Raw genomic sequence first — 16,343 nt, 5'->3', positions numbered from 1 at the left:
GCGCTCGGCAGGACCGGCACACACTCACACACACGTACACCCCACACCACACACAGCTCCAGGGATGGGTGTACACCCCACACCACAGACAGCTCCAGGGATGGGTGCACACCCCCACACCACAGACAGCTCCAGGGATGGGTGCACACCCCCACACCACAGACAGCTCCAGGGATGGGTGTACACCCCACACCACACACAGCTCCAGGGATGGGTGCACACCCCCACACCACAGACAGCTGCAGGGATGGGTGCACACCCCCACACCACAGACAGCTCCAGGGATGGGTGTACACCCCACACCACACACAGCTCCAGGGATGGGTGCACACCCCCACACCACACACAGCTCCAGGGATGGATCGACAACAAAGAGATGGGAAGGGTCCTCTTACGGGGTTCCATGGGAGGAGTTTAATGCAGCCACGCTTGTGAAGGGTTCCAGGGACGAAGACAAAGAACATAGGAGGGTCCAGGGTTATATACAGGAGTGGAGGGAGCATGAGGGACCAGTGATCTGAGGGCACAGGGGTGGTACACAGGCAGGACTAGGGTAAGGGGGACAGTGGGGAGCTCTGAGGGGGTGGCAATGGGGCAAGGGCCAATGGGGGAACGGGGAGTGGAGAACCTTCTAGGGCAGGGACATATAAAGTACCAAGGGGCAGGGAGGCCAATGGGCCAACCAGGGAAACAGAACTGGGGTACATTAACATAACAGAGCAATGCATCCTGGGGAAGCCTCTGCTGTCACCCTAACCTGGGGAGGATCTCTGATCTTAGGGACTGTCCCACCAGCAGACTCTCTTTGTCCCTTGTTCCTTAGGCTCACCGGCCTCCACAGGTCAGTCACGTATTAGTGCAGACCTTGTCTGAGATCTGCTGGAGAGAAGGGGCTGGAGACCCTCCCTTGGTTTTTTCAGGTGTAGAAGCCTGGCAAATACAGGCAGGTTGCCTCAGGGCCTGTGGAGGGATAGCTCTGCCTGGCATAAATTGTTGGCTGAAACTCAGCACAGAGTTTGTCTTGTGTTTCAAGCCTGACCCACCTGAGCTGATCTTGCTGACTGTGTGCTTTCCTGCTCCATGTTTCCCACGTGCTCAGGCTGGGAGCGTTCAGTTCACCTCTCTTCTCCTGGCTGCATTCTTGTTAACATCTCAGTGAGAAGAGTGCAGCTTGACAGGGAAAATATTTTAAGCCCTGCTACTTGTTTTTCCTGGCCTTAAATCCTCCTGAAGTGGTTGTGTTGTGAAGCAGCTGCTGCTGAGGTCAGAGATAAGCATTTTTCCTCTTTCTGTGGAAAACCCATCATCCTCACTTGGCCTGCAGACTTCTATCCTGCTGCAGAAAATTACTACTTGTCCAGTTTCAGCAGAGGTGGGTGGACTGTTGCAGTAGAAGCTGTCATTAGTTCATTTATTTCAGGCTCCTGAGGCAGATTTACAGGTCAGAAAAGACCTGGAGAGCAAATGTAGGAATGCCTCTCTCTTTGTGCTGTGGTTCCTGTGCTAAGAACTGGAAAGACAACAGAGCTTTTGATACCCTGAGAGATCTGCCAGCCCCTGGAGAGATGATAAATTTTTCGTGCCTTTTAGCTGTCATGGTGGGGCTGCTTGCTTTGAGTAGCTTAAAGCTGGCTGTGCTGGGACTTGTCCTGCAGCTCTGGAGCGGGAGCTTGATGTCCCTTGATGCTGCCCTGAACTCCCCAGAACGGAGCATCCCCTTTCTCCCTCCTTGCTGGCAGCTGAAAGCAGAGTGTGTTGCTTCCCTGGCACACCTCGCAGCACCTGGCTGCGCTCCCCAGTTTGATAACAGGCAGGGAATGGCCTGCAGCCAAGCAGGAACACCTGGCTCTCATGGATACTCTGCTGGAGCCAGACTAGTGCAGCTCTGGGCTGCTGGTGTGCCATCTGAGGGCAGTGTGTGATGGGGAGGCAGTGTGGGGGCTGCACAGGGACCCCAGTGCCAATGTTAACAATCTGTAAACCAGCTTTTGAGCTGCTGTCTGTCTCCCTTTGAGCTGCTGTCTCCTTCCTTGGCATTTCCAGTGGTTCCTTTGCTCAATGAGTCTCAGTGGTGCTCTGGGAAGAGGATGCAGTGTGAGATCTGCTGTGATATTTAGGCAAAGTTGTGCAGCTGGTTTTCTCCCTCCTTCCGCAAAGTTCACACCTCCCCTTTTCCTCAGCAAGCATGGTGCTTCATGCAGTGGGTGTTATCCCAGACCTTTTGGGGGCAGGAGCTCTCTCCTGAGCTCATTTTTTCTCGAGAAATCACCAGTTCAGCTTAGGGAAGCACCTGGATTTCATAGCTGTGTGTGTTTACACCTCTGTATAAAACAAGGCTCCCAGGGCCTCCCTTCCTGACACCCTCCTGGTCAGACTGATGCTGCAGGTCTGTCAGCAGCTCATGCATGAAGCTGTGTCTGTGCTAAGAGGGAGCTCACCCAGAGTTCCTCCTCACCCCATGTGTTGGCATCAGAAATGCCAGGGTGGTGAGAAACACATCCTTTGCCAAGGGAGCAGATGCTCAGCCTTAGCAGGCGAGGAACCAGAGCACAGAGCCTGTGTGTAGCCTCATACATTTATATGCTGATTTTGGGTGGATGCGATTGCCTTTTCCAGGAATTCCCTGATTTATCCTTGGACCTGGAACCAAAGATTTCTGCTTTAAATTAGGAGCAGTTGAGGAGCAGATAAATCTCAATATTCACATTTAGAAACGTGTCTTCTTTCTCACATTTTCTCTTCTGATCATCTTTAAGACAACTTATACAAGTCAGTTGAATTCTGCCATTAAACATCTCCAGACTGTGCCACCAGCAGTAGGTGACGTGCTGGCTGCTGGCAATACCCCTGTCCCTTCTGCTCTCCTTAGGGTCCCAGCTCTAGCCCCAGGAAACTGTGCTGGAATTGAATTGCATGGACTAATGCTGCCTCTGTGCCTGGCTCTTGCACTGTGTGACTGGAAACAGCTCCGAGTCACTGGTGTGAACTGGAGGCAGCCTGTCCATGTGCTGTCAGTCTGGCTTCAGTCAGATGGGCAAGGCACCATTCAGTGGAACCAAGATATCTTTTTTTGTTGGAAATCAGATCCTGTCACCATGGATCTACCTGATTTTGGGAGTAACAGGGGCTGTGCTCATTCAGCTGCATCTAGACTGAGGTGTCAGGACCAGTTTTGAGCTTTGAGACTTGTGTGCGTGTCCTGGTCCTGTCTCTGAGGGAGATCTGGGGGTGTATCATCCATAGCCTGCTTTGGTTCCCTGAGGCAAAAGTGTGTGTGTGTGGTCTGGAAGGGCCCCATGGGATGTCCCAGACCCCCAGCAAAGGCAACTGAGCCATAACCATGGTGCTGTGCACCTCTGACTTCTTGAGGGACAGTTGTCCCTTGGGCCATGGTGAACCTGTGTGTTCTCTGCACCGTGGTTCTGCCTGGAGATGTTAAAATCCAGCCTCTGGAGGGAGGTGGCAATGTGCACCCATGGCTCCAGGTTGTACCCACAGCTCCAGGTTGTACCACAGCTTCAGGCTCAGGGCAGGGAGCAGTTTACCAGTGCAGTTAAGTCACAGCTGGACATACCTACTCCTTCTCCTGTGGTTTGGGTTCTTGGTGGGACTCCCAGCTTTAGTCTCTCTGGTTATATCTGAGGTGAGGGTTGATCCTACTGCCATCCCTAAGAGATGGACATGAGGAGTGTGTGGGCTTTGTTCCTGCCAGCTGCAGATGTCCTCGACACTGACTTGTGCCTTTGCCTCCTCTCCAGGTACAACCCAGGGTGTGCCTTGTCCCAGGTGCAGCCACTGGAGCCGTGGGGAAACACTGTCTATGGCTATTCCACGTAAGTGACTTCACCACCCCCACACCCTCACGTGGGACCACACTCTGGCACAGCTCTGTCTCCTCTCATCCTTGCATACATGGTGGCTCTGGAGGCTGGAGAGGCCTTCTCTTGTGTTCCCTCTGGCTCTCACCCTCCATCTGCTGGGTTTGCTGTTCAGGCACTTCTGTCCTTCCTGCTGCTGTCAGCCTGTGCTTCAGTTACAAGTTGTGTGTGAAGGTGACATCAGCTCCTGTCACCTGTTCTTCAGCCTGATTCTCCAGGTGCATGTCCCATGAGCAGCCCACCCAAAGCCTTCTGAGATGCTGGGTATTATTTCCTGGTCCAGTGCCAGTTCCACTGGCTTTTCACCTTCATCACTTGCCTGGGCTGGCAAAGGAGACTGTGCTGTCCTATCCCATTCCCTTCCACTGTTTTTTCCCATCCTGTGGCCTGCCCACCCTCTCCAGGGCACAACCGAAGCACTTTGTGTTATTCCTTGAGAAGCTCACTTGGACCCAGCCACTACAGTCTGGATGGAGTTGGCCACCCCAGACTCACCTTGGACCTCATGCCCAATGCAGAACTGTGAGGACTCTGAAGAAATATCCTTATTCTTGCAGGAGTGAAGATGCAGAAGCCTATGAGTTGCAGGATGGGGAGTTCAGCTCTGGGATCTTCATGAAATACCTGAAGAAACACATTCTGCAAGAGAAGAAGGTTACACATATGCTGGAGGATGTGTTAGAAGGTGAGAGACGAGTTAGAAACCACTTGCTTCAGCGCAGGGCGTGAGAAGAGAGAGCAGAGACCATCCCATCCCAGCCAGCCAACCGTTCCTCCCTAAAATCCAAATCACAGGCCATGCCCCATGGGATCTTTCAGTAGCCTGGGAGCAGCATGGGGACATTTGTGTAGGGCCTGAAAGGCAGGGAGATCAATGAGGAACCTGGAGTGATCCTTGTGCTTCCGACTCTTTGCTGCAGACATTGGCCATGATCCCCTGGTCACTGGGAAGCAGGTGATGGAGATCAAGCACACTCTAAAGGAAGCCCGGTCCCTGACGGATCCCATCTGTCCCTCAGGAGCAGCCACTGAGCCCTGGGGACACGGCCAAGGTGAGCCATGGGGGGTGTGGGGAGGAGGGAACTGGGGGGCCCCATGCCCCTCAGGGACACGGCACTGCAGGGAGATGTTGACAGGACCCTCTGAGGAGTTGATCCTGCTTGAATTTCCCTTCCAGAGCCGCTGAGCAGAACGGTGACCTTCCCATGCGGGGCACGGGTGGAGCTCCACTTCCTCCGGCTCTTCTCCAACCTGATGTTCGTGTGTGCCAAGCCACAGCCACCCCCGGCCCACATCACTGACCCCCAGCTCCTGCTCCGCTGGCCTGCCGTGAGTCTTCTGGCCAGTTCTGTTCCTGGGCTGCTTCCCCCATTTCAGAGGTCGGAGGGTGGTTGGGCTGAGTCCTGAGGGCTGGGAAAGGCTGATCCCAGGTGAAAATGGATCCCCTCCCCTGCATACACCTCTTTGAGGCTCCTTCCACACCTCTATGGATTCCCTGCCTTGCTCATCATGCATCACAAAAAAGATTTGGCAGCAGTTTGATGCCTTTAACCAGTTGCCCCTCAGATTGATTTCTGTCCTGCCTGATTAAATTATTGCATTTAATCTGATTGAGGCCAAGAGCTATTCTGTTTTCTGTGTTAGAAAGCAGCTCTGGCTTTTTGACTCATGCCTTCTTTGTCTGCCATGCTAATATATCTTAATGCAACAGTATATTCCTTCCCAGTTGAGCTGTACCAGCTTCCTTGCACCCTTTCTCACACCTTTCCTCACAGACCATGTGCCCAGTGTGGGCTTTCCTGGTGGTCTCCATGGGCCACCCCTATGGATTAATTTGCTGCTCCTTTCTGTAACCATCTCCCTTGTTTTCTGTAGCCCTTCTTCCAAAGCGTAGCTCGTTTGTGGTGGATTTTTTGGCCCTTGTTGCTCATGGAGGGACGCTGCTCCTCAGCACATTGGGGTCACTGATGCAGCGTGGTGTATCCAGGAGGTTTGGAGCCTGATCCTGCCCATTCCTAAGCTGCACCACCATTTCCTCTTGTGAGCATCATGCATGAAAATTGTGTCTATGTGTGTGAGCATGTATTTGTGGGCTTCCCCCAACATCAGTGACTGGGGGGGAAGGGGGACCCAGCTGCCTGCTCCTGCCTCTGGAGCTGTCTCAAGAGGGATCAGAGAGTCAAAAAGGTACCCCAGTACAGCCAGATCCCTGCTTCTGTCCCACTGCACGGCGGAGCTGGCTCATGCTGAGCTCCCGTGCTGTCTGAAGAGGCAGCAGCAGCATGTCCTCCCATGACTGTCACCTGCCCCACCTCAGACATCACAGCCACGACCACACCCCTGTGGGGTCCCTGAGATGCCCTCCGGGCTCCCTCCAGAATCTTTCCAGAGCACCTGAGGGATGCTCAGGGCAGCTGGGGTCCCCCTAAGTCCCACGTGCGTGGCTGAGCTGCAGGAGCCAGAGGCTGAAGGCCAACAACACCAGGCTGAATGTGAGGTTGTAAGCCCTTAGAATGATCCCAGAGAGCTGTCTTGTTGAGGAAATGGGGAATGTAGGAAATGGGAGTGTTGCCACCATTTGCCACATTCTGGTTATCAAAGGGACTTAAATAGGCTTGCTGTGGGTTTTCCAGGAATAATTATGATGGAATTTTCTGGCATTAATTCATTTTCTTTAGTTGTCCCATATTCCCTCCCATCCTGTGGGTTGCCTGACTTGCATTTTTACCTGACAAGCACTGTCTGTAGAGGGAGAGTCTCACACATGACCCAAGGCATTCCTATTTTTTTTTTCCTCTATACTGTTTAAATCCTTACTTTTTAAAAACCTTTATGTTGGATCTCCTTGTTTACCAGACACTTGATCTGGAGCTGTTTGGCATAATGGCCTTGCCAGTCAACCTTCCCCCAACTTATTTAGAATATCCCTATTTGAGGGCCAGCTAAAACCTGGCCTTACCATTCCTGGGCACCATCTTCATTAAAAAACACATCCCACCACGGGGAAAGGTTTATAAATAATTATGAATTGTCTAAAAAAATTAATTTAGAAAATGCTTTTCTCCATTTTCTCCTATACAGCCAGAAATGATAAAGGAGAGTGTGGAAGGGAATTAGTTTGTGGAACAGGAGGCTGTGGAGGCTGGGAATTTAGCAGACTGCAGATACTTGTGGATAATGAGTTGCTGTCAGCTGACAGGTTTTGAATCTCATGTGTCAGGGCTTTAATTCATCCCTTGTGGTCACAGAGTCATTGAACTTTTGGGGTTGGAGGGGATTTCTGCAGATCACAACCCTCCTGCTGAAGCAGACACACCAGGTTCTTGCCCAGGTGAATGTCTTGAAGGTCACTAGGCTGGAGAGCTGTGTTCCCATGGGATACAGCCCTGGATCCCAGCTGGTGGATTTTCAAGGATCCTGAGGAACAGGGAGTCAAGCAAAGGCATCAGGAGGCCTGCATGGGTTTGCTGGGGGCTCCTAACTGAGCTCACACATGAAAAGGTGTGCAAGAGGTGGAAGCAGGGGCAGGTAATGTAGGAGAACTACAGAGATGTGGTTGAAGCATGTAGGAATGGGGCTCAGAAAGCCAAAGCCTATGTGGAGCTGGATCTGGGGGCAACAAGAAGGGCTTCTACAAGTATCTCAGGACTCCCAGAATCCTGAAACTAAGGAGAAGGTCTGAAGCAAGGGAGACACATGGAGGAGGAGCAGGACCAGGTCAGGGAGCACTGAGACAGCTGGACTTTCACAAATCCCCAGGACCCGATGGGTGCACCCACAAGTGCTGAGGGAGCTGGAGATGAGACTGTGAGGACACTCTCCATCTCCTCATGGTCTTCCTGAGGCCTGGAAAAAAGCCACTGTCAGTCCTGCCTTCCAGGAGGGCAAGAATGAAGATTTGGGGAGCTCCAGGAGAGTCAACCTCACCATGACCTCTGAGGAAGTGACAGAGCCAATCACCCCCAAACACAGCAAGGACAAGGAGGTGACTGGGAGCAGTTACAATAGATTGCAAAGGGCCTCCATGCCTGATAACCTGATGCCTTCTGCATCAGTGATGAGCTCGGGGGACAGGGCAAGGGCAGTGGATATTGTTTGTCCTCCACCCATGTCCAGTTCTGGGCTCCTCAGCACAAGAGAGACATGGACATACTGGAGAGAGTCTGGCAAAGAGCCATGGAGATGATGAAGTGGTTGAAGCACCTCCCCTGTGAGGAAAAGCTGGGAGAACTGGGGCTGTTCATCCTGTGGAGGGACAGGCTTAGGAAGAACTCATTCAGGTCTACAAATACCTGCAGGGAGGGTGCAAAGAGGACAGAGCCAGGTTCTTCCCAGTGGTGCCCAGTGCCAGGACTGGAGGCCATGGGCACACACTGATCCACAGGAAATTCCATTTAAAACTAAGAGAAAACTCTCCTTGGAGGGTGATTGAATATATTTGGGCATTTTGGAAAATCAGGGCTGTGGGATTGATTTTTATTTTCACTGATGTGCTTATTAAATACACAGATCCTGTAACACCTGCAAGTGTCTCTGCAAGGTGCTACAAGGCAGGGTTAGATTTTAGAAGGATTTGGATAAACAGAAGGTGCAATTCGAGGCCAAGGCTGTTATTCAGCAGATGCAAGTTCCTGCATATGAGCAAGAATAAAAAGTAGCATAAGCATGGGATGGGCAGTGAATGGGAACCAGTTCTGGTTGGAGCCCAAAACAGCTGGGGCGACAAAATCAGGGCACAGAACCATGGCAAGGTTGCAAACAAGAGCTCTGAGATTTTTGTGAGATCCTGTCTGGCTCTCCTGGCTGTTGCTGGAACACTGGGTCCAGTTTTGGGTCCATGCTTCATAGAAGTGTGCCAAGTAAAGCACAGACGAAGTAATGAAAGGAAGGAGCAAGACAATCGTAGTTTAGGCAAGAAAAGCAAACATTTTGATTTTACAGGGCCTTCAAGTCTATAAAAAGTTGTTTGCATCATGGAAGTAAGTCATGGTTTGAATTGCAGGGAGGAAGTTCCAACGTGGAGATTGCATTCTCCCTAACGTCTAATCTACCGCTACCCCTGCAGTAGGAAGCCATTCCCCTCTTGTCCTGCCTCTCCAGGCTCTTGTCCAAAGTTCCTCTCCAGCTCTTCCAGTGCCTGAAGGGGCTCTGAGGTCTCCCTGGACCCAGCTCTCGCAGCCTGGCATCAGAGCAGGGGGGCTCCAGCCCCCAGAGCATCTCTGTGGCCTCCTCTGGACTTGCTCCAGCAGCTCCAGGTCCTTGTGCTGTGGGACCCCTGGGCTGGAGGCAGCGCTGCGGGTCGGAGCATGTGCTGAGGGAGGATGGAGCTGGCTGGACACAGCAGGGCTGCATCCTCCCTTCTGCAGCCATGCTGCCAAAGCCCTGTGTCAGCAGCATCTGGCTGACCTGCTTTGTGCCTCTTTGGTCCCCAGGTTTAGTTTCCATTCACTGGTTTGATCTTCCCCAAGCTCCCTCCAGTTTATCTTTCCAGTAGTGAGCTGCCAAGTGCAGAGATGGATTTGGCTTTCTCTTGCACAGAGATAAATGGTGTTTCCTCAGCCTCCAGTCACCTACTGGATCAGCGATGGTGCTACTCCTGTTCCACCAGCCTTGCATGCAGGGGTGATCCTGATGCCTGCAGATCCCAGCCAGCATTTGGGATCCAATGTTTTACTTCATACTCTCCTGGCCAGAAACAAATCACTTTGTCTGTTTGCAGGCAGCAGTTCAGGGAAGGCCAGGAAGAGCTCCCAGGGCTTCTCCAACTTCTACCTCCCCAAATATCGTAACGGCCTCCTTCATCAGCATGCCCAGCACAACTTCTCCTGCTAAGGATCACACTGGGATGGTTGCCAGAGTCAGCTAGCAGAGGCAGGTGCCTTCTGGAAGGGACTGGTGGACTATGGTCCATTCTGGAGGGCTCAGATCCAAAGTGAGAGGGACATGGTCACATCCCCAAGGCTGCCAGAGCTCCAGGAGCATTTGGACACTGCTCTCAGGCACAGGGTGGGATTGTTGGGGTGTCTGTGCAGGGCCAGGGGTTGAACTCAATGACCCTTGTGGGTTCCTTCCAACTCAGGATGTTCCATGGTCTATGATTTTGTAAGGCCTTTATTCCCTTGTCTCTTCCCGGGGTATTAGCAGCTCCAAGATTCAGTCAGTACGATCTCATAGACACAGGGCTGTTTTGGCTAAATTTGAGGAACTCAGCAAGAATTGGTAGTTCTGTAGATGGTGGGAGGCTAATTCAGCACTCAGCACAACTCAGAGCTTCCAGCTGTGCCCTTGGAAAACTTGCTGCCTTCAAGCTGCTGGCAGTACCAGTGGTTACAATACTGGCTGGTGCTGCTTCAGGCTCTGCTGAAAATCCCACCATACCCCATTTTTCATAGTAAGATGTACTCGGGGTCTTCTCATTGATATGCACAAGGCAAGTGTGTAAAATCTCTGCATTCCTGTTGCTTGCTCTCTGTAGTACTTCCATATTAGGATAACACAGCATTTCCACCAGGCAACATGTCAATCAAAGCCCTGAGCACGTGTTTGATTGGCAGTTGTGCCTCAATGCTTCATGCTGATGCTAAAATTTCCTTGCATTTCCTCTTGTTTTCCTGGCCCAGGAGACGGATGACGTGGCCATCCAGAGGGAGAGCCATCTGGACCATGTGGAGAGTCTGCTCGCCTCCGTGTACAAGCGGGAGGAGCTGGACTGCATCTTCCAGCTCTGTGCACTGCAGAAAATTCAGGTAGAGAGTAACCAGGTGCAAATTTCTACAGTTCTCCTGCATTCTCATGGAACTGGTGTCCCCATCCCCGTGGCTGGAGCTGGATATGCCTTTCTGACCACGTGTCTGTGTCAGTGTCACATCCAGACTGATGTTAGAGGAGCTTGTTGATCTTCAAGGCACAAAAGCTGCCCTCTTTTACAGAATCACAGAATCACAGACTGGTTTGGGTTAGGAGGGATCCTAAACCTCATCTTGTTCCACCCTCTGCCATGGGCAGGGACACCTTCCATTATCCCAGGTTGCTCCAAGCCCCATCCAGCCTGGCCTTGGACACTTCCAGGGATGGGACAGCCACAGCTTCTCTGGGCACCCTGTGCCAGGGCCTCGCCACCCTCACAGGGAAGAATTCCTTCCCAATATCCAACCTAGCTCTGCCCTCTGGCAGTGGGAAGATATTCCCCCTTGTCCTGTTACTTTAGGGCCCTTGTTTGAAGTCCCTGTCCAGCTCTCTTGGAGCCCCTTTTTAAGAACTGGAAGGGGCTCTAAAGTCATCTTGGATCCTTCTCTCCTCCAGGCTGGACACACCCAGCTCTCCCAGCCTGGCTCCATAGGAGAGCACTGTCCTTTCACCTCACCTTTTCCACCTTAGCATAATCTTTCTGATTTACAGTCAGGCTGCAGAGCCCAAGCGTGGATGCTCTTTGCTGTTGTGTTGTCTCCCCTGCCTGACCTTCCTATCAAAGCTGACCCACACCAGCCTGTGCTGGGAGCAGAGACAGGCATCACCAGTCATGGATTGTTCTGTTTTTCTGTGCTGCCTGGCCAGGGAAGCTGCTCTTTGCTCCATCAGCCACGGGGAGGTCGGACCTGCCCAGTTACCTCAGGTGGAGGATGTCTCACGGGGCTGTGTGCTGGCCTGAGAGATGAGCTCATGGGCTGGCCAGGATCTCCTGTCATCAGAGTAACACTGCCAAGCCTGATCCAAGCTGTGCCTCTTTGGCATGCTTGAAAACACCCTCAAACTATTTAAAGACCATGAGAGAGGCAGAATTGCTGGTCTCCTGGCTTGCCTCTCCTCAAACAGCAGTGTGCTCTTTGTCTCTACTTGGACTTTTTTTCCTCTCCTAACACACAGCCAGTGGATCTTACACCGAGTGCTGCTCTCAAGCTGCTGCCTCAATCTGCCTACAGCAACTTCTGCTTGCTGAGTACGTGATGTGCTTCAGCATATGGCAGTGCTTTCAGTTCTTGATTGTTCCTGGAGCTCTTTTCTGAACCTTTCCCAGTTGTTCTGCATTGCTTTTAAGTGCAGACAGAGACCTGGACTGGGCATCGCCTGCCAAAATCTTCTTGTTCTGTTATACATCTCCCTGCTCTTTACAGGTGTTTCAGGCACAGCGCCGTGCTGGGGTCTGCTTTCAGGGGTTTGACTGCCATGAATGTGGTTATTCTCTTATTTCTTCATCTTCTAGAAAATTCTAAAATAGTGCTAGGCTGTGAGCAGCTCCCTGTGGAGCACTGCTACTTAAAGCTGTTGGTTTTTAGAGTGTCAGGTGTGTTTTAGTTCATAGAATCCCAGAATGGTTTGGGCTGGAAGGGCCCTTAAAGCTCATCTTGTTCCACCCCCTGCCATGGGCAGGGACACCTTCCACTAGACCAGGGTGCTCCAAGCCCCATCCAACCTGGTCTGGAACACTTCCAGGGTTGAAAGTGTTTAATGCTTTCCTCTCCCATGTGCGTTGGTTTTGGCCATGGTGCAGCCCCTCCTGCTCCCCTGTGCCCACATCGCCAGAGTGGTGCTTGCAGTGACAGTGCCCTGATGGAGCTGATGAGATCCCACATGTCCTGATTGCAGGAGAAGTCCTGAAATACAGAATCCATGGCTGAGGCCTGTAAGCGTTGTGAGCTGTGTGAATATGAACAGCTCATTTTCTCTGGCAGTAGCATTGCTCCATCGTGCCACAGCATGGGGCTGTGAGCCCGCACAAGAGCCAGCCAAGGCTCCTTTCTGGCAGCAGCAGCAGCAGCAGGGGAGCTTTGCTTCCGATCGAATTCTCCCATTCACTTTGTGTTCTTTGCTCTCCCCTTCCAGACAGACGTGGTCCTGCAGTTGGATTTGCATTACACCCGGCCAAGCACGAAACAGAGGACTTGTGAAAGCCTCCAAACGACCCTCCAGAGGTCCCTGCTGGGGCAGTTTTTCAGCCAGAGGAATGACTCCCAGCCAGCTCCCGGCCGCGCCGGCAGCGCGTGCCTGCGAGATGCGCTGGCGCTGAGCGCGGACCCGAAGGGCCAGGGGTCCCTGAGCACAGGCTCTGGCCACAGCTTGCCCAGCAGCAGCCCCTCCAACTTCAGCAGCGAGCCCGAGGAGAACGATGAGAGCGACCTGGGCGAGCTCTGCTTGGCGCTGCTTCGGGCTGGCCCGGGGCAGGACGGGCCCTGAGCCTCAGCCCTGGGAGCTGCTCTTTTAACTGAGGCCTCGATTTGAGTGCTGAATCTGTCAGAATCCACCAGCTGCTTCCCAGCCTCGGCATCGCCCTGTCTGAATGAGGCCAAGGCTGCTTTTTTGGAAAGGTTTCTCCTATCTGCACCATGTGGTGTGCAGGGCCTCAATTCCGGGGAATATTCCCTGTGCCATGGCTGCATCGGGACCAGCGGGGAGTCATTGTGTCTGGCAGAGGACAGGGCCACCCTCCAGTCACAGCATTGCCAGGTAAAATTGCAAGACAAGGGCACTGGTTGATGTTTTCTGCCTGAAAACAAAAGTTGCTGCACGGAATGTGATGAGAAGCCCACAAACACTACAGACCCCTCTGGCTCAAATCCCAGCCATGGCTGCTGGGTCTCACCAAGCTGTGCAAGGGACACAGGGCTGGACCAGGGGGACCAGGTGAAAGAGTGTAGGCTCTCCCTGGGGTCCCAGCATGGTTTCCTTCCCATGCCTGTGTCAAAGCAGGTGTTAAGTTATGCATTTATGTATTTCTGAAGAATGTATTTATAACTGGGGCGAGACAGTCGCCAGGAAAAGAAGGTCAGGTTTTCTATGCAGTGTGTGTTTACATTGGAGGCTGGTGTTCCACCAGGAATAGCCTCCAGGCAGGTGCACTGACACCTGCCCCTTCCAGCCTGGTACAGGGGCATTAAAGGGTGTTCAGCCCTCTGCAGTTCCGAGTTCCTCTCAGGTGCAGAGTGTCCTGCTGGAGAGATGGAATGTACCGGGATTGAGAAAGGATAACCTCAAAAAAGTTATTATTAGTGCAGATTGTTTCTTCTGTGTGCCTGTCTGTGCTGTGGGCAACCTCAAGCACTACATGGAGAACCAGCTGTTCGGGGAAAGCCACAGGTGAGCAGGGCCCAAAGGACAGCCTGGGTGGGCACAGGCCCCTCCCTGATTGCTTCCCTAATACATGTTTGATAAAGGTGATTACTCAGTAATGGCCTGAGAGGGTGATCCAATAGTTCCAGAGGGGCCAGTGACCCCAGTGAAGTGTGCAGTCTCCATCCTTGGAGGACAGTTCACTTTGGGCTACAGAAGGTGCAGATGACCTGATCCAAGCTGGCTGAGGGCTGGACCAGAGACCACTGGCGATCCCTTCTGGCTGCTGTGGTCCTGTGGAAGAAAGAGGTTGGAGGGCAAAACTTCTGGAGAGGTCAAGGGTAGCAGGGTGGGGAGAATGCCTGAGCTCTGTCTTGCTTTAAAAGAGGGTTGGAGGCAGAATTTTCTCAGTTTTGCTCTCCTTCAGTGAAGATACATTTCTGTCTGTGGTGTCAGTTGCAGCATAGAAAAATCTGAAAAGTTGCTTCCAGATAAACCATTCTACAAGTGCTGGAAACCTGTCCAAAGAGAACAGAGGAGGCTTTTATTCTTCTCACAGTGAGTAGAGCCAAGAGAAAGAAGAGGGGCCCCAGCTGGCTGAAGGCTAGAAAGTCTCCTAGAAAAAAACCTAAAGCTCAAAAAAAAAAAAAATTCAGAGGATGTAGTTTAAATAAGATGCACTGATAGAAAAGCTAAACCAGAAAATAATAAACTAATTTCAGGAAGAACCAAAGATGAACTCAATACTAGCAGCCACTGAGGGCAGGTCAGTGGGAATGGCTCAGCAGGCATTTGGGAGGAGCTGGGGGTCTCCGTGAGGATTATTCCCACCCTCCTGTGCTGTTGAGGCAAGGCTTGTTCCTGACTCCCATTATCATGCCAGGTGTCATCTAATGTGAATGTTTTCTCATTCAAAGTGAGGCTGTTTATTTTTTCTGAATAAAACACTATTGGTGTTTTTAATGCACAAAGCTTCACGTGGCTCTGAGTTAACTGTGTTTATTTTCCCTCTGATTGCCAGGATGTAACTTAATATTGATCTACTGGGATTTCATGCTTCCATCTTGAGCTTCTAGGCTCTTCTATGTGAGCATTGTTTCTTTTTTTAGGTAACTAAAAATACTGAAGTTTGGATTTAGAAGGCAGATCAAATGACTAGATAGGATGAAATGATGTCAGGTGAAATGTGTAGATAAAATAAGTCCTCATTCATTGTGATTTGCCCCTCTGCTTTCTAAGTGTGGCTCTGATGGCTTAGGTGGTCTCCTGTCCTGGTGCCAACCACAGCACTTGTCCCTGTCATCAGTTCTCCTGCTCCTCCAAGGAGACCCTGCAGCCAAGCCCAGAGGAGAATCACCACATTCCCATGGTGGTTCATTCCCTGAGATGATGGTTTGTCACGTCTGGGAGCTTGCTGAATTGCAAAGGTGAATTTTGTGTCTTGGGCCTCAGCTGGAGTCACTGTAGGAGGGGATGGAACTGTGGATCCTTCATCCCCACCTTTACACATGAAATCCAAACACCCTCATGGTGGTTAGTGCCAGTAAATTCTCTGGAAATCTGTGTTTCCATCTCCCAGCATCCAGGACAGACAAGGCATCCCAAGATTCCCATGTGTGTCTCTTAGCCATGTCCTTTCTGTAGAGCTTGGCCTCCACACCCCCCTGGAAGGGAGGGAAGGGGGAGTGCCCAGGCAGCAGCAGGCAAAGCGGGTCAGCTCCAGTTCACATTCCCTCTCTGCCTCCTTACCTTCCACAGCCATTGCCCTCCACTTCCTCTGCTGCTGGGCCAGCCTGTGCCCAGAGGCTGCAAGCAGTGCTTAGAACCATTTTTGTAGGTAGTACAGCTGCTTTCCTTCACCCAAGCCTGTATTTTCTTTAAAAAGCACCAAGTGAACTGAAGCTTTAAAACAATACATGATGAAAATAGCAGCACCTAAATATTCAATAATTTTATTTTTAGATAGATGCCCTTCTTTTCTTCTCTGCTAGGGCATATGTGTTGAAGGGAAAGGCCTTGGACAACAGCCTGATACGTTCTTCTTCTGCTATAGAATTCATTTGGGATGCAGTTCTCGGCTCATTTGCTGATGTTTGGCAGTTCCTGACACAACAAGGCAAGTGTACCCAACAGGATTGATAAAACAAGGCAGTGAAAATCAGAGAAATCAGGGAATCTTGGAAATGCCATTTCAGTCTGTTTCTGGAAAATCGTGGTCCCAGGTGCAGTCAGGGGGTGTGTTATTTGTGCACTGGCAGATCCACCCCAGCCTGGCACCCTTCAGTTGGCAGCAGATTCCTGAAGGTTTGTTCTCAGTTGGCTTTTTTGTGATCAAAGGAAGGAGAAGATGGATTTGTCTCCCATCAGCCACTCTCCAGCCTCAACCAACGAGAGAAAGAAACACAAGACAGGTCCTTCATT

The 16,343-nt window shown here is 51.6% G+C and overlaps 1 protein-coding gene across 3 annotated transcripts in view; it reads left to right on the top strand.

The window, feature by feature from the left end:
• The window catches only part of LOC138116342 (mucosa-associated lymphoid tissue lymphoma translocation protein 1-like), a 30,456-nt gene extending 15,322 nt beyond the window's left edge, over positions 1–15,134 (top strand). For 2 of the 3 annotated variants that reach the window (XM_069025557.1, XM_069025556.1), the window contains exons 11-16: positions 3,759–3,833; positions 4,436–4,563; positions 4,799–4,930; positions 5,056–5,207; positions 10,499–10,624; positions 12,699–15,134. In XM_069025557.1, coding sequence (XP_068881658.1) covers positions 3,759–3,833; positions 4,436–4,563; positions 4,799–4,930; positions 5,056–5,207; positions 10,499–10,624; positions 12,699–13,049 — 964 coding nt within the window. In that variant the 3' untranslated portion in view covers positions 13,050–15,134. Of the gene's footprint in view, positions 1–3,758; positions 3,834–4,435; positions 4,564–4,798; positions 4,931–5,055; positions 5,208–5,753; positions 5,919–10,498; positions 10,625–12,698 lie in introns of those variants that run through there. The other variant, XR_011154111.1, reaches the window with a different exon arrangement.
• Positions 15,135–16,343: the final 1,209 nt, after the last annotated feature.

This window comes from Aphelocoma coerulescens, chromosome 10, assembly GCF_041296385.1.
Source record: "Aphelocoma coerulescens isolate FSJ_1873_10779 chromosome 10, UR_Acoe_1.0, whole genome shotgun sequence".
NCBI classification, from domain to species: Eukaryota; Metazoa; Chordata; class Aves; order Passeriformes; family Corvidae; genus Aphelocoma; species Aphelocoma coerulescens.
Note: the sequence above shows the minus strand (reverse complement) of the source record. Positions and strands in the feature narration are given on the sequence as shown.